The sequence below is a fragment of the Myxocyprinus asiaticus genome, chromosome 32, assembly GCF_019703515.2.
Source record: "Myxocyprinus asiaticus isolate MX2 ecotype Aquarium Trade chromosome 32, UBuf_Myxa_2, whole genome shotgun sequence".
Lineage (NCBI taxonomy): Eukaryota > Metazoa > Chordata > Actinopteri > Cypriniformes > Catostomidae > Myxocyprinus > Myxocyprinus asiaticus.
In genome coordinates, this window is record NC_059375.1 from 5,194,021 (window position 1) to 5,211,007 (window position 16,987).

General features: G+C 37.9%; 1 protein-coding gene across 4 annotated transcripts in view; it reads right to left on the minus strand.

The window, feature by feature from the left end:
- stat5b (signal transducer and activator of transcription 5b) overlaps window positions 1–16,987 on the minus strand; it is a 134,384-nt gene that overhangs the window by 21,657 nt on the left and 95,740 nt on the right. For 3 of the 4 annotated variants that reach the window (XM_051666756.1, XM_051666757.1, XM_051666758.1), the window contains 7 exons: window positions 10,040–10,219; window positions 8,054–8,141; window positions 7,839–7,961; window positions 7,542–7,634; window positions 6,583–6,789; window positions 5,139–5,233; window positions 2,128–2,270 (listed from right to left, as the gene is read on the minus strand). In XM_051666756.1, coding sequence (XP_051522716.1) covers window positions 2,128–2,270; window positions 5,139–5,233; window positions 6,583–6,789; window positions 7,542–7,634; window positions 7,839–7,961; window positions 8,054–8,141; window positions 10,040–10,219 — 929 coding nt within the window. The remainder of the gene's footprint in view (window positions 1–2,127; window positions 2,271–5,138; window positions 5,234–6,582; window positions 6,790–7,541; window positions 7,635–7,838; window positions 7,962–8,053; window positions 8,142–10,039; window positions 10,220–16,987) is intronic. The other variant, XM_051666759.1, reaches the window with a different exon arrangement.

Below are 16,987 nucleotides of genomic sequence, written 5' to 3' on the forward strand. Positions count from 1 at the left end.
TCCTCTTTGCTGCATATTTCCTGCCTGCAATTCACTTTCTATTGAGTGTCTTTGCAAAATGTGCACGTCTTCCCTTAAGGGGAAAAGGTGATTTGGAAAATAGTGTGGACATTAATTCAGTATCAATTAAATTTATTTGTAAAGCTAGAGCTTTTAATAGTAGCTTTACAGAGAACATTGAACTTTTGTGTACAATGTTTATAATGTACAGTGGTGTGAAAAAGTGTTTGCCCCCTTCCTGATTTCTTATTTTTTTGCAAAAAAATAAGAAATCAGGAAGGGGGCAAACACTTTTTCACACCACTGTATGTCCAAATAAATATGTTTATTTGTATTGCATGTAGTTTTTTTTGTACGGTAGAGTTCATTGTGTGACTGCTAAGATATTGTTATGTCCTACACAAGAACAATAAATTCAATCTATCAACAGGATCAGTTGTTCAGTCAACACTAAATAATTTAATGTAGGTTAAATAGCATTTAGATACGGAGATTATGTATGAAAGCTAACAATTATAAAACGGCAGTATGACAGTATCATCGCCTGGGTCCTATAATACACGAGCATCCTGCTGTCTGGACCTCCCCTGTATCTGCAGAAAGTACATAATCTCGGTACAACAAACTCTTAAGGTTCTGACTAGACTCAATGCATGCTTCAAAATAAACAATTATCTACAGTTCTCAAAACATGTCCATCTTTACCGATGTGAAGGCGCTAATAGGCTGCGTAACTTTTCAGGTTAGTCTGCGCAGGTTCTTCCATCGATGGATAAAGACTCAACAAAACAACTAAAATGCTTCTATTTGCAATATTTGGCCATCATACTCAAACCCATAATCATTATCAGATAGGTGGGGAAGAACAATATCGCCTCGCTATAATTCTGTGAAAATTTGTTCTTAAGTTTCTGTTATTTTTAATGCTGCATTAGTACATAACATAACAATTGTGTGCGCTTAACTGGAAGTTCCACCCACATCGCCAGCAAAGCATCATGGGAATATTGTGGATAAAGTTCTCACTTTAGATTAGGTCACGCAAATGCTTAGTTAGCAATTAGTCAATGCTTTATTATTTATTGATTTAATTATGATTTATTTTCTAAATCAGTAATACATTAATTACGTTTAAATGTAACTCCAAAAGCATCATCAAACTGCCTATAAATGAACTTATAAACAATAAAAAATCATTTGCTACAGTGAATACAGCAAATAACAAACTATTTGTATGTAGCTAATTAATGCAGGAACAATAATTTATAAATGATCAATTGACTATAAACTAATGCTTTACAAATACTTTATAAATACATTATACCGCGTAGTTATTATAAAGTGTTGCCCGAACTTTGCGCACGTGCTCTGACTCACAGACACACGCGAATGGATGAGTTTGGGGCCGTTCATACAGAACGTATTTTTGCATGTCTCAGCTCTGTTTTCCCATTGTTTTCTTATGTAAACACATGCTGGATGAATGTATTTGACTGTTGCATCGTGTTTCTCTGTTGCAAAAGTGAAAGTGGAGATTGATAGTAAAAAAAAAAAGTTAAATATTTACCTATTTCTCACCCACACCTATCATATCGCTTCTAAAGACATGGATTTAACCACTGGAGTCGTGTGGACTACTTTTATGCTGCCTTTATATGCTTTTGGAGCTTCAAAATTTTGGTACCCATTTGCTTGCATTGTGAGGATCTACAGAGCTGAAATATTCTTCTAAAAATCTTTGTGTTCAGCAGAAGAAAGTCATGCACATTTGGCATGGCATGAGGGTCAGTAAATGATAAGGCATGATTTTCTGTAAAGCTGCTTTGAAACAATGTGTATTGTGAACAAATTATTTTGTAATTTTTATGCAAAACTTCAAGAAAAAATAAAACTGAGTTCACGTGAGTTACATTACAAACTGTTGTAAAATGCAGTGTTGTTGTTAACATTACTTTAATATAGAGCTTTTTGTTGCCAATGTCAGAAACAGTAGGTTTAAAATACATTTAATTTGATTTATGTGGCACTTATATCATGAGGCTACTATAAAATTGCAGAGCGATACAGTATATATAGTGTATATATTGTTATTTGTATTGTCGGCCTCAAGTAATGAATGTTTTCTACCTGCTTTGTTTGGGTTCTCTGCCACCCATGCAATAGTGATGCCCCCAATCTCAGAGTCACTGAAGCGCAGCAGAAACGTGCCATTGGGTTTAGACATCAACATGTCCTGGGCCTGCTGTTTGTTCAGAAAACCCAGAATCGCTCTGCAAATTAAAATATGACAGTTTAGCAAATTCATTCATTTTACAGATTAGTTCTCATTCATTTTATTACCCAATATTCCAGAGAGAGCTTATCAATATTTGACCGATCATCATTCCAGAGATCTTAAAAATCATGACCCATTATTCCAGTGATGTTAACATTAGCCATCATTACATTGCTTTTCAATTTATTTGTACAAAAAACATATGGGTTAAATACCTCTCGCCACACCCAAATGCCACAGAAAATGACAAAAATTCACCAGAAATAAAAAATGTGGGTGCAAATATTGCTCCTGTAGTCAATTCCTCTATTTTTTATCTTACATTTACTGTAAAAGTACACAACCAAAGAGCATAGTGACTAGCCAATTATTTAAAATGTATTCTAAGAGTGCTTTTATGTGCTATGATATCTTGTACAACATTAGATTTTGACATTGATTTGACTTTATAGGTGACAGACATGATTGTTCAGATGAGAATATATTGATTTAATTGATCTATGTATTATTGATTAAAACAATGCTGTCTGTTGACGCTAATGGCGCAAAAATAGCACGTCACCTACAGGGCACCTACAGACAAGCGTTTGCACTGCATCAGAGAATGCTGCAAATGCATTGATTTTAATGCGGAACGTGAGTGAGAAAAATGTAGAGGAAAAATACAAGGGATTTGTGGAAGTGACGCTCCATCATGCCACCAAAAGTTCAAGGCCTGCCTTAATACTAGGCGAGAGTAGATGGCTGCAGTCAAGAGAAGGATCCAAACACAGCTGTCAGTTTAGACAATTAGCAATTTGTTTAGTGGATCAGAAGCCTACGCAAGCAAAGGCAGATACTGTGTTCTTTGTGGCCAATGAAGTGTATGCAGTTTAAATCCTGATGCTTTTACATAAGAATGGATATGATAAAAAAGTAACCCAATGTTAATTAATTCACTTTGAATAACTTTTTTAATAACGACGTCATTGTAGAAATAAGATACAGACATCGCACTGTCAAAGTGTAGGGAGAATTCACACATAATTCATGCATATATATAAAAAAAAAAAAATATATATATATATATATATATATATATATATATATATATCTCTTAAAGGGGTCATGACATGAGGAATCCAATTTTCCTTGATCTTTTGACATATAAGAGATCATAGTACTATAAAAACATAATGTACGTTTCAGGACTGAAAACTTCCTCCTTAATAGAAAAAGAGCATTTATTTAAACCAAGCGGCAAAGACGGCTCATTTGGAATTTGTGAAACTTGTGACAGTGGAGACGAGGGCAAGGTCAAGCATTCGTCTGGAAAGGGAGTAAGCGGTAAGGGTTCTCACCTGAGATTAATTGCTTGTTTCTGTGTTCGCAGTGAGAGATGGAGGAAATAAAGTGGGCCAGTCCTCAGTGTGGGAGAGAGAGAGAGCTTCACACACCCCGAGAGAGTGCTGTTCGAATGAACATTGTGTTTGAGTGTTTGCTGCTGGAAAGCATAGTTTGAGTTTTTGTAAAATAAATAACCTTTTTGAGTTGGATTCGCCATCTCCCGCTTCTTCGTTCTATTGAACTGTTACACTGGTGCCGAAAGCCGGGATAACGAGGAAGAAGGGTACGCTGCCATGGAGTTGCTGCTGCTGCAGGTCCCTGGCCAGCATCCACCAGGCCTAACACCAGGCCCTCCTGGACCTATGCATGGAGCAGCAGCAGCATTTCGAGGCACTCCTTCTGGCCCAGGAGGATGACCGGTGGGTGCTGCGGAGCCTAGTACCCCAGGAGGGGGCCGGCCTCTGCCCTTTTCCCGGCAAAAGCGAACCCTCACATGTTGCTCACAAAGATGGGGCAGCACACAGGCCTGAGTTTTAGTTTTTGTAAAATAAATAACCCCTTTGAGTTGGATTCGCTGTCTCCCACTTCCTCATTCCATTGAACTGTTACAGTGATGTCACAAGGACAAAATACATAAGGGTGCATACGACTGCCTCTTCAGCAAGACATCAATGTCTATTTTTTTGTCATTGCACCATTGGCCCCGCCCACTGGTGCTCATTCACACAGGTGAAGAGGAGAGAGACGGGCCTGTCATGGGAGATTCATCCAGTCGACTTACACAGGACACCTTAATTTGCCTGTCTGGATTTAAATGTTTTTCTACATAAACATGCACTAGACGAACGGCTTTGACAATTGTCATACATCTTGCACCACTTTTAAAAGACACAATGTCAAGTTATAACTCTAAAATGGAGACCTATTGTGTTTCATTCAGCTTCAGTCTTGCTGTTGTGCTGTTTTGAAAGCATCCTGGAATGTTTTTGCACCATCTGTGCTATTTTTAATTGTTAGTTATTTGTAAACATAAATTAGATGGACAATTTTGATCATTTTGATGCGTTTAAGAGCGGTACAAGCACAACTTTTAAAAACGCGTCTCATTCTGCTGCTGCCACTAACTGGGAGAAAGCACCCACTATCACCATGGATTGTATTACATTTTAATATTCAGAAAATTTCATCGTGGACTGCTTGTGAACCAGTCACAATATGACTTAAGCTTTGCAAAAGAACTATTATTGAAAGATGGGGCAGTTAAAACACTATTGGACCACAAATCCTTCAGTAAACAATTTCAATCATGACTGTTTGATAGTTTATTGTGCTGCTTGAGTGAACAGTTTAATATATTCAGATGAAATATTTTGGATGTGGGTTATATGTTAATCCTGAAATTTAGTTTTATAAATGCTGTGGTCTTTTGGAGTTGTGTATGTTTCTTCTGAATGCGTTTCAAACATTTTCAGTTAACGCAACCCCTGATCTGAACAATTATGACCCATCATTCTAGTGAGATCTTATAAACCATTACCCATCATTCCAGTGAGACTTCATATGTTTCTTCATAAGTTCGATGACTCCATCAAACCACTGCCAGAATGTGAAGTTCCGGCCAGGCAAACTCTCCTGTCCACACAACAACAAACACAGGGTTGCTGCAGAGTTTTTAAAATGCAAGACTTTTTAAGACATTTTTCAAAACCTGAACAAATACAATTAATACTGTATGCCCATACCAAAACAAACCCACACAATCCCAAAAACAAATCATGTATCACAGCCTCTTACTTAAACAGGCAGGGGTACATATTCAACATGGCCATAAGATTGCTTATCAGTAAAACAGTGTAGGATATGCAAGTTTAAATTACTCAATACGTGTTTTCCACATACTGTGTATATCACATTAAAATTGGTTTATGTATTATATAAGTAAATACAAATTAGAGGTCAACCGATTTTGGATTTTGCTGATAAGATAATTTGTTAAAAGAAAGAAAATTAATCAGTCAATAGTTTTTAAAATTAGTAGCCTATATTAAATGTACTTAGTCTTTCCTTCCTGTGATGGGGAGGACCAGACAGAGGCTACAAGAGTCCAAACTGAATTAATATATATACCAATAACCAGAAAAAAAAAAAAAGGTCTGATTCATAGCCCGGAACTTTTAACTTCAAAGGCTGAAACACACCGGGGACACTAATTTTGAAATGTTTGAGCTTCACTGCTTCCAACTGCTCAATAAAATGTGCACTGCTACAATAATCTACAATGTATTACAATATAAACAGTTAAAGTAAGCACTGTCATATTTCATCAACACTATATCATCATCATCATCAACAGCTGATCATTAGTGATCACTTGTCATAAATTTCCGATATGGCCTTATGATTGCGCACTGCTTTGCAATTCACTCACAAGCCCCCGCGTGCTTGGAGAAAATACAACAGTGCCACCACGTTTTCACTTTGAAGGAGGCAGCGCATGCATTTAATTAAAACATATTCTTTTTAAGTCTGATAATCACATTAGGTCATATCACGAGTCTTTCTGCCCCCAAATTTAAGACTTCTTTAAATGATTATTAAGACCTATGTTGTATCATTTAAGACTTTTTATTACCATACATTTTGGAAAACTGAATTTAAGACATTAAGATTTTTTTAAGGATCCACGGGAACCCTAAAACACTGTAAACTTTAGACAGTTGTTTGATTGTCAATGTGTTCAACAAAGATTGATTTGTGAATTAATCTTTCAGTCTTCTTTGCACACCTCATTGAATAGAATCAAAGAATGATTTGTTTATGAATCGTATGTCACTGCTGCACAACCGAATTAGCCAAACAACTGTCCTGACCAACAGCACAGGTGATAACGTCAGTTTGTGGTGATAACAGTGCAGATGTACAGATACAGACAGGACAGCACTGGTTGTGTACGGGCTAGTTTGAGTGTTAATGATGGTTACCCTGTTGAATTGAGACCAGGTGATGTTCAATTTGCGGTAGTCTTCAGGGTTGTTGCTGGAGCTGCTGAAGGCTTTCTGAGCGAGGAACACCAGATTATCTTCTGACAGTCCTCTGTCACTTTGAACTTCACATTTATACTTCATGTTCAGAGTTTCGCACAGCTGTGGCCACAACACCTTATCAGGCACCACAAATGGCACACGACCCTGTTATGACATCATGAAGAACATTATTGAATTTATTTTTGCAGTGAAAGTTGTTGTAGGCAGACACCAAATCAGAAATAATATCAAGCACAGAGCTTTTTCACATTGTATTTTGGTTGCAGTTAGGTTACATACAGTGTTTTTGTACATACATTCTAGAAACCACACCACAGATAAAACAAATTATGTAACCAATATATGATGCGGTTTACATATTTATTTATTACATATTAAAATTTTACATTTTAGTTACAAAAAAAATAAAAATAAACAAACATGGAAATGTCATAAAAAAAATAAAAAACACACACACACACACAAAAAACTAACTTGTATGGTTTCATTAAGAACCCCTAAAAACAGCATTGTAATGTTTTTAACCATTAAAAGAAAACCAGACCGAATTATGACCGAGAATACATCATCATTTTATGCAATCAAAATTAAATGTATTAAATAAAAGAATGGCCTTTGATCTCATATATTCATATAAATTATAAAAGGGGTGTGTAAACTTATGCACTCAACTGTTTATCAATATATAAAACATATATTTGTTACGTAAAAAAAAAGACTTTGAATTAAACCCGACCTGTTGAATTAAGGACGTAGAGTAAAGACAAGTATTAAAATTATGATTTGACTATCCTCTGACTGATGGTGGGTAAAAGATACTACTGATGATTTATCAGATGAGAGCAGTATATTTTTATAAAATATGCAAATAATATGTAAATTATGTGATCACTAACTGGCTCAGAGAATGCGTTGTCCCAGAGTACTGTCGCTGTAGCGTTGTTGTCTTGACTTCCATGAACGATCACCACAACAGGCAGGGATAATGTCTGTGCAGAGCCAAAATAAAGATATAAAGACAGACTATGAAAGATATAAATACAGAATACAAAATCTAACCCAATAAAACTAACCCATATATGAATGCAATAGTTTCTAATGCATTTTACAATTTAACACTTTATTGACAATAAGGAAACAAATCATTCAGGGAATGAGCCAAATAAGATTTCTGTTTTAGTTTAAACTTTCACCTTGACATGAAAGACAAGTTCATTTCCTCCCACACTAAACTGCGACTCAAACAGAACTGTAAACTTTTCTTCAGTCACTGACTCTGCCCCGCGCCGGTCTGAACGTTTTATGCGCTTAAGAGACTGCAAACGACAGAAGAAATTCAAGTATTTTACAATTACAATTATTTTGTTGTACATGTGAACACACTGAATGTTTAACGTGTAGTGTTTACCATTGTTCTGAAGTGTGCACTCAGTGTGCCTGTGGTTTGGTGGTACTCCATCACACAGTTGTTATTCAAAATCTCTCCACTGCTGTCACTTCAACACAAACAGAACAGAAAAACTTTTCATGTTTCTGAAAAAGCTATATCTATATTTCTCTTAAGAATCATTCATAAAGCATCATAGGTATCCAATTGACCTAAATATAAACGACTAACCCTGTGTCTAAAAGGAATAGTTCACCCAAAAATGAAAATTCTCATCATTTACTCACCCTCATGCCATCCCAGATGTGTTTGACTTTCTTTCTTCTGCTGAACACAAACGAAGATTTTTAGAAGAACATTTCAGCTCTGTAGGCACATACAATGCAAGTAAATGGATACTAAAATGTTGAAGCTCTAAAAGCAAATATAAGCAGCATAAAAGTAATCCATACGACTCCAGTGGTTAAATCCATATCTTCAGAAGCAATATAAGTGTGGGTGAGAAACAGATAAATATAAAGTTCTTTTTTTTTACTTTCAATCTCCATTTTCACATTCTTATTTTGTTTGTGGCAATTCTTATTCTTTGTGCATATCGCCACCTATTGGGCAGGCAGGAGAATTTATAGTAAACAAAGACTTAAATATTGGTCTGTTTCTTGCCCACACCATTTATATCACTTCTGAATAGATTTAACCACTGCATTCTTATGGATTACTTTTATACTGCCTTTATATTATTTTTGGAGATTCAAAATTTTGGTAAGCATTCACTTGCATTATAAGGACCTTCAGAGCTGAAATATTCTTCTAAAAATCTTGTTTGTTTGTTGTGTTCAGCAGAAAAAAGTCATACACATCTGGGATGGCATGAGGGTAAGTAAATGAGCGAATTTTCATTTTTGTGTGAACTATTTCTTTAAGCAGGTGTGATGTGATAAAGCAACAAATGATAAATCTATTTCATGTTAATCTGTGTTTTTGTCCTAACCAACCGCAAACCTGACAAGCAATGCACAAAGAGAAAAGAGAAATGTTTTTTGGATGCTTGATATCCATTTCGATAGTGTCATACTGGGTAGCTCCCCCCATAACTAAATCTCATTGGTCCAAAATCCTGCTTTACATAACTGTATATCAAACATGAAATATATTCCGATTAGCTGCTAGTTGCTTTGTTGCAGTATATTCAGTGTGGACACTGAAAACATGTCACTGAAAACCTGCAGTGTTCCATCTGAATAGAACATGGACTACGTTTACATGGACACCAGAAAGCGGCTTATTGCGAGAAAGCAGTGTTCCTGTTTACATGCACTGATTAAGTGGTGTACTCTTTACTCCCGTATACGTGCAGCTCCGTCAGTAAACCACTTTCTCAACACAAACATAATTCCCCATGACGCTTGTGTAAATAACAAACATGGTATCTGAGGAAAACTTCACTATTTTATTCTATTACTTCGCTTTATTTCTAGATATTCCAGAGTTGTTGCGGTGTTGTTTCCTTACCTATCGTGACCTGCAGCAAAATTGAGCTTCAATAGTGGGGTTTCCCTCTAATGTAAAACTCCAGGATTCCCTCAATGTACGAGCGCATTTACACGAACATGAGGGACCATCAATATTTTAAATTGGTATAGTTTATACTGTGCTTTTCCCACTGTACTCCAAGAAATGTTGTTTACTTGTTGTTGGGCTCCATCCTCAGACGTTTGTTATTTGGTCTGTTCCACACACATGCGCGCACTTCAAAAACCTGTTAGAACGGCACTTATGTGTTTACATGGCTACATAAGCAGCTTTCTCTGGGAGAAATCTAGGTGTGTTAAACTGCTTTCTCTTAATCCCTTAAACGGCGTAAGAAAATCGTCGTTCTCGCTTACATGACATTTCAGAACGCCGCTTTCTGCAAAAACCCTGGAATAAACCGCTTTCTTAAGTGCATGTAAATATGGTCACAGTGTCCAGGTCTTTTTGAATAGAGTGAGCACGTTGTAATCTTACTTGCGAGTGTTCTCGTTCTTCAGTAAGGCCTTGGCCTGCAGTTCACTGATGATTGTGGCTTTAACCTGTGGAGGATTCATGTGCACGTTCAGTTTCCCTCCAACCAGCAAACGCACTGTCGCTGAAAACTTGGTCTGTGTCTTGAGCACTTGAGGAGGCTGTTTCTCAATAATGAACGTGCTGCAGAGACAATGAGACAATGTTGAAAACATCATGCCTCTGAGACAACACACACTAGCATGTGACAGTACTGACAGTAGGGATGTGTGTACAGTAATGATGTATGTGGCAGTAGTGGTGTGTGTGATGGTAATAATGTGTGTGGGAGTGTAGTGATGTGTGTATAGGCATATTCGGACAGTAATTGTTTTACATGGAGACGCAAGGTAATTCCAGCATTTAAAGGTGGAAGAGTCAGTGATTTTATTGCCGTCCAAATCCAAAATGTCAGTGTTTTTCTCCCACCAACCACGTGAAAATTCCCGGCCGAATTACCTGCTGGTTTTTTTGACAAATACCAAGGTTGTGTGGTTATTTAATTTCTGTCCAAATCCACATCTCTGAGTTTAAAACCAGGAATTAGGGATTTCCCAATACAATTTTTTTAGAACGAGTACTGATACTTTTTTTTTTTAGTACTCATCGATACAGAGTCCGATACCTGTTTTTTTTTTTCATTGAAATTTAGCTTTTATTTTGGCGGAGTGTTTCTGTGTTGTTACGACCAAGGAGCTCTGATGTTATGATGACAGCTTCCAAATCCGGAAAGTCGGTCGCTACGTGACTCAAAGTGAGTATTAAACAAGCTACTATTTAAATAAATAAATATTTAGTCTGTATATGACACGCTAAAAAGTGAATTAATGCTCTGCCTGCTGTCATCTGCTACAAACAGAGCATGCAATGCTCATAATAGTGTTTTCCATGTATGAGCAGTGTGTCTTTACAGTTTGTGTCTGCACAACACCAGCTCCAAACATTCACAAGCACTCACATTTAAAACGCTGCATGTGCAAACTATATATTTATCACATTAAATTGCAGCTTTTATTGTTAAATAATCTCACTAGGCCATGACGTGATTTTAATTTTTGCACTGAATGTTTACATAATGACATTCGTACCTCAGATTGTTTTTTGGTATTGGAGCATTTTTACAAGTACGAGTACCAGTAAATGAGTGTGGTATCTGACATCCCTACCAGGAATCAATCCAAAAGTAGTTTTTGTTTAGTAACGACGGACAAGATGGCATTCCAGGAGCCCCATTTTATGGCAGGGCTCCCCTCTAACTGTCACAAAATTGCTGCGTTTCGATTGGATATTGGTGGACCAACACAAACAAATGCCAAGAAGCCATCAGATAAAGCTGCTCAGACAACTGCCAGACATCTCTTATAGGGTGGGAAGGAAAGCTCCAGATCCTCCTCCACGTTGGAAGGGACTTCTCATTGGTCCACAGGTTTCTTAGCATCAAATGCTTTGGCACATCTTGACACCCATTCTAAGATAATATTGCCATAAAAATTCTATAGGACCCCCAGATGCACTATATTATTTAACTGCCCATGTGGCAGCAGTGGCTGAAACAAAGAGGCCACAAAGAAAGACAAATTTATCCATACATATGCTTGGAATTTTTTAAATGGACATCAATTGCAACTTCACTCCATGTTCGTTCATAGAACTGTTTGTTAATTGCAACTGTTTGATAAAACAGTAATTCACAGAAGATGACCTATTAACATTTAAATGAATATATGGGTTATATTTTTAAACATTCACTATCATATTTGGACTCTTTGCATTCAGCACATTGCCAAGAGTATTTTGGAAGTGGTTTGGAAAGTGAACAATGTATAGGTAAAACCATAAAAAGACACTTTTAACTGTGAACTTTATACTATGCAAATAAATTCCATACTGAGAAGGGTGGGCTACACTGTGTGTGCCACCTCTGATTTCAACGGCCAATCAGAACACTGGAACAGAAAGGCACCAAATTACAATCTCCTCCTTATGAGAAAGGGATAAAAGTACCCGTTCAACAGACACACCATGTTCTGTGTCATGTTCAATGATTTAATGCGAGGGCGATCGCATCTATAATTCAGTGAGGGAGCCTTTGTTTGGAGACGGCTATGGCTTTCGTGCGACCTCCATAACAAATAAATAGCTGATCTAACAGACATGACTGGCAGGTGCGTTCAACATATGTGTGTAATGCGGTGCGGACCGGGCACAACAGATGCATAGACTGCTCTTCATCTGAATAAAATGGTGGTGGACAGAAAGCTTGTAGGCAGATCACCTGAGCCCTGAAGGGTGCTGACAAAACCTTAGGCACGTAGCCTTTTCTAGGTTTCATATGGCTTTTGAAAGCCCTGGTCTGAACTCCAAGCACGTGCTGTCAGTCGACAGTGCTTGTATGTCACTCGTTAAATGAGGCTAGAGCCAGTAGGAGTGCGGTTTTCAATGAAAGCACACGCAACTCAATAGACTCTAATGGCTCAAACAGGCCCCTTTAAGTGCTTTCAGCACTAGATTTAGGTCCCAAGTCGGCACCATAGCAGGACGAGGGGCCTTCAGACGAATTTTATGATCAGATTGTGTCTGTTTATAGCAGAGCCTGCTTCTGGAGCATGAAACGCTGAGATAGTTGCTACTAGAGTTGGGGTACTCAAGTTCGGACTCGAGTCAGAGTCACGAGTCCAATTTTAATGGACTTGGATTTTTACTCTGATTTGACTCGGACTTGAGCTTTTGGGACTCGGGATTTTTTTCTGAGTCCAGCCGAGTCCATGGCATTTGATTTGTGATGCAAATGAACAAAATAATTAAATAAAAATAATGGAACAGAAATAAATGGACACACTGTCTGCAAACATTTGTAGCACCCCCTGATGTCGTAGACGTAGCCAGAGTTTGTTTCATTGTACTGAGCAAACACACCTGCAGAGCAGCACACTCAGTCAACCCATTCGTTTGAATGTTACTACAACTGACGTGGCTGGCACGACAAACACACAAAGACAGGTATGTAGCCAATGTACTAGAAACTACAAGGCAGTTTTGCATGGCACATGACCTGACAACTGGTAAAATTGCAAGCAGCGTTTGTGCAGCCAAGATGGTGTTCGCATCGCGGTTTCGTCGTGGTTAAAAGCCCACAAGTCACCCACATCATGTCTCACAGTTTACCAAAACAACATATAAAAATAAAAAATTCTGAAAAATATTATTAATATTGGGCAATTAGTCTTTTTAGGCGTAACGTATCCACACATGTAGGCATCTGTAGTCTCTTGTGGTCCACGCAGTGTTGTCAACATAAACTGGTCCTTGATGAATTAATTGTAACTTTTGAAATAGTCAGGAAAAAAATTGTTTTTGCTAAAGCAGACTGCAACTCTGAAAAACAGATAAACAGCAGATATTTATTGTTTTTCTATTTTAAAAGCATTGACAAGCTGCTTAAGATATGTTCTTTTACAGTTTTTTTCCACAATAAAATGCACAACGAAATATTAAGTTATTCTGGGCAGCAAAATGTTTTGTTTATTATTTAATTATAGACTGGGTGACCAGACGTCCTGGTTTATTACACAGGACAGTCCTGGTTTATTACAGCCAATCCATATCTTCGCGCAACACGTGAAAATGTAAGCGGGGCGTTTTCTGAATGTTCATTTTCCCCACAAGCACAGAGGTAAATCGGACAAGTGTCACATTCAGACAGCTAAACTGCACTTTTTACACAGTACAAGCACTTAAAGGAATATTCCGGGTTCAATACAAGTTAAGCTCAATCAACAGCATTTGAGATATATTGATTACCACAAAAATAAATTTTGACTTGTCCTTCCTTTTCTTTAAAAAAAGCAAAAATCGAGGATACAGTGAGGCACTTACTATGGAAATGAATAGGGCCAATTTTTTGAACGTTAAAATACTGACTGTTTCAAAAGTATAGCCACAAGACATAAAGGATATGCGTGTAAACATGATTTTAGTGTGATAAAATCACTTACTAACCTTTTCTGGAAAAGTTATAGCCAATTTTACAACTTCTTTGCCATGACGATGTAATGTCAACCAACCCTAAAACTACTGTAAAAATGACTATTTAAACAACTTTACAGCTCAAAGAATACATGAGTTTTAACAGAAGAATTAATGCAAGTGCTTTTATAAAATTATAAGCTACACATTCCGTTTAAGGGATTCTTTCTGCCACATTCACTTTCAGTTTCCCCATTCACTTCCATTGTAAGTGACTCTCTGGAACCTCGATTTTTGCATTTTTTTAAAGAAAAGCAGAGATAAGTCTAAATTAATTAATGTGATAATCAATATTATGCCACAAATGCTGTCGATTTAGCTTAACTTGTATTGAACCCGGAACATTCCTTTAAATGTTGAGATGTGGGGATTGTATTGTTTAGGTTCCAGTGTTGTGAATTTTGTGTTAAAATGTGTACCTGACATGACAAGTCTACTCATAATTACACAAGCAATAAGAAATGATATGGATAGATTTGGCTACGTGGAATTTGTAAATTAAAAAATCTAAAATGCAGTTAAATAGTGAAGAACAAAATATAAAATATACATTTTCACAAACTATATATTGCAGAAGTTTGCATACCCCTTTTGTTTTAGGCCTATACGTTTTCACACTCCTTTCAGAATGTATGCAAATATAAGAGATAAAAAATTATATATTTTATGTAGTACTGCCCTTCAAAAACTACATTACACAAAATGTACTTTAACTTACACAAACTTTTGCAAAAGTTTGCATCCCCTTGGTTCTTGTGTTGCCTTCTTGAGCATCAATGAATGTTTGCACCTTTTGTAATAGTTGTGTATGTGTCCATCAATTGTCCTAAGTGTCAAAAGCTGGATGTCTATATAATGTAATGGAACGCATCCAACTCGGATTTCTTGTTTTTTATAACGTCGATCCAAGTCCTGAGCTCTGAATTCCGAGACAAATGGAACACAGCATTAGCATAATGCGCATGTACCAGTTGCGCCAGGCGTGTTGTGGTACATGTCGTTTGAGCCAATACCGGAAAGGTCTCGTGTAACAGACCTAACAGTATGACGGCAGATGCTGCTGCCATAAAACCCAGTATTTTCTGAAAAGACTTCAGTGGCTATGTTCTCCCCAGTTTGAACTGAGACAGACACTGAAATGTGATGGCTAGACGACTGGGTCAGAGCACCTCCAAAACGGCAGGTCTTGCAGGGTGTTGCCGGTATGCAGTGGTTAGTACCTACCAAAAGAGGTCCAAGGAAGGACAACTGGTGAACCGGTGACAGGGTCATGGGTGCCCAAGGCTCTCTGATGCACGTGGGGAGTGCAGGCTAGCCTGGCTAAGACAAAATGTCAAAGAATTCAAAATCCTCTGGCTCTGGAGACATTAAACGACACTTACATTCTCAAGCTGACACCCTGAGCAGCAGACCGCAAGCCCGGGAGCCGATTTGGCTGGAGAAGTCAAGGAAATTCAGCGAGAATTGTTGAACGTGTTGGCAATGCTGTGGAAGGTCATTGCTGACTTGGGAGGATCTTGCTGTAATACGTCAATCGATCACTGTCATGGAGACGAAATTCACTGAGGTGGTTACAAGAGTGAGGGATGTCAAGAAAAAGATCGATTATCTGGAGTCATCGGAGAGGGAATTAACTGCTAATCCGCTAGTGACCAAGGTGGATTTGGAGTGCATCTGGGAGAAGTTGGAGGATTTGGAGAATCGTAACCGGCGGAATAACGTCTGAACTGTTGGAATTCCTGAGGACGAAGAAGGTCGGGATATGGTGAAATTCCTGGACGGGCTCTTCCCGAGTCTGCTCGACATAACAGGCCATAAGCTGGAAATTAAACTCACAGGGTTCCGGCTCGGCGATCCGCTGAGGGAGACAGGCCCTGATCAATTCTGGCCAAATTTCGGAGATCATCCGATAAAGATCTCGTATTACACGAGGTGAGGAATAAATAAAGTCTTTCTTGGAAGAACCACAGCATTTTCTTGTTCCCAGACTTTGCGAATTCGACATGAGAGAAACGTGGAATGCAAAGAATGCAAGAAACTCTTACATCAACGGAAGGTCGCTTATGCACTGATCTTCCAAGCCAAATTGAAAACAGATGCTAAGGATGGCCGCAAAATATTTACATGTCCCCAGCGAGCGATGTCCTTCATAAAGTCAATGGACTAAGTTATTTTGTGGTACTCATGTTGCAGCCAAGTGGTTCGACTCACTGAACATTCACTTCCGAGAAAACTGAGCGCCTGTTTAGGCTGGTTCCGCCTAGCAGCTGGAGTTTGTTTTGTGTAGTAGCACACTTTTGGGACAGTGTTGTGGATGAATCTGCACATTCTTTGTTCTTATGCCTCCTATTGGTTGGAGTTTGTTTTGTGGAGTATTTCTTGCAGGATATTGGGTGATTGGGTCATTTCTTGCACTCATGTAGAAAACTCATGTAGAAAACTCATGTAGGAAACTCATGTAGGAAACTCATGTAGGAAACTGAACAGCTTTTTTTTTTTTTGTGCTGGTTCCGCTAGCGGCTGGAGCTTGTTTTGTGAAGGAACACACCTTCGGGACAGTTATGTGGATGAATCTACACATCCTTTGTGTATATTCCACCTATTAGCTGGAGTTTGTTTTATAGATTATCTTCTTTTGTGTAATTCTGTCTCACAAAATTTGTATAGAAACACAGGACTTGAGCAATCCGACAGCAAAGCTGTCACGAGGGCTCTCATAGGTGTACATGGAATGTTTGAGTTTAGAGGGATGGACGCCAGTTGGCGCTGTCGTGCGCGGGGTTAATGCACACGTTTTTCTTTTTTCTGTTAAAAAGAAGGAAGGTTATTTCTCTTCTTAAAAGTAAGAAATATGATATAGTGTTTCTTCAAGAAACGCATCATTCC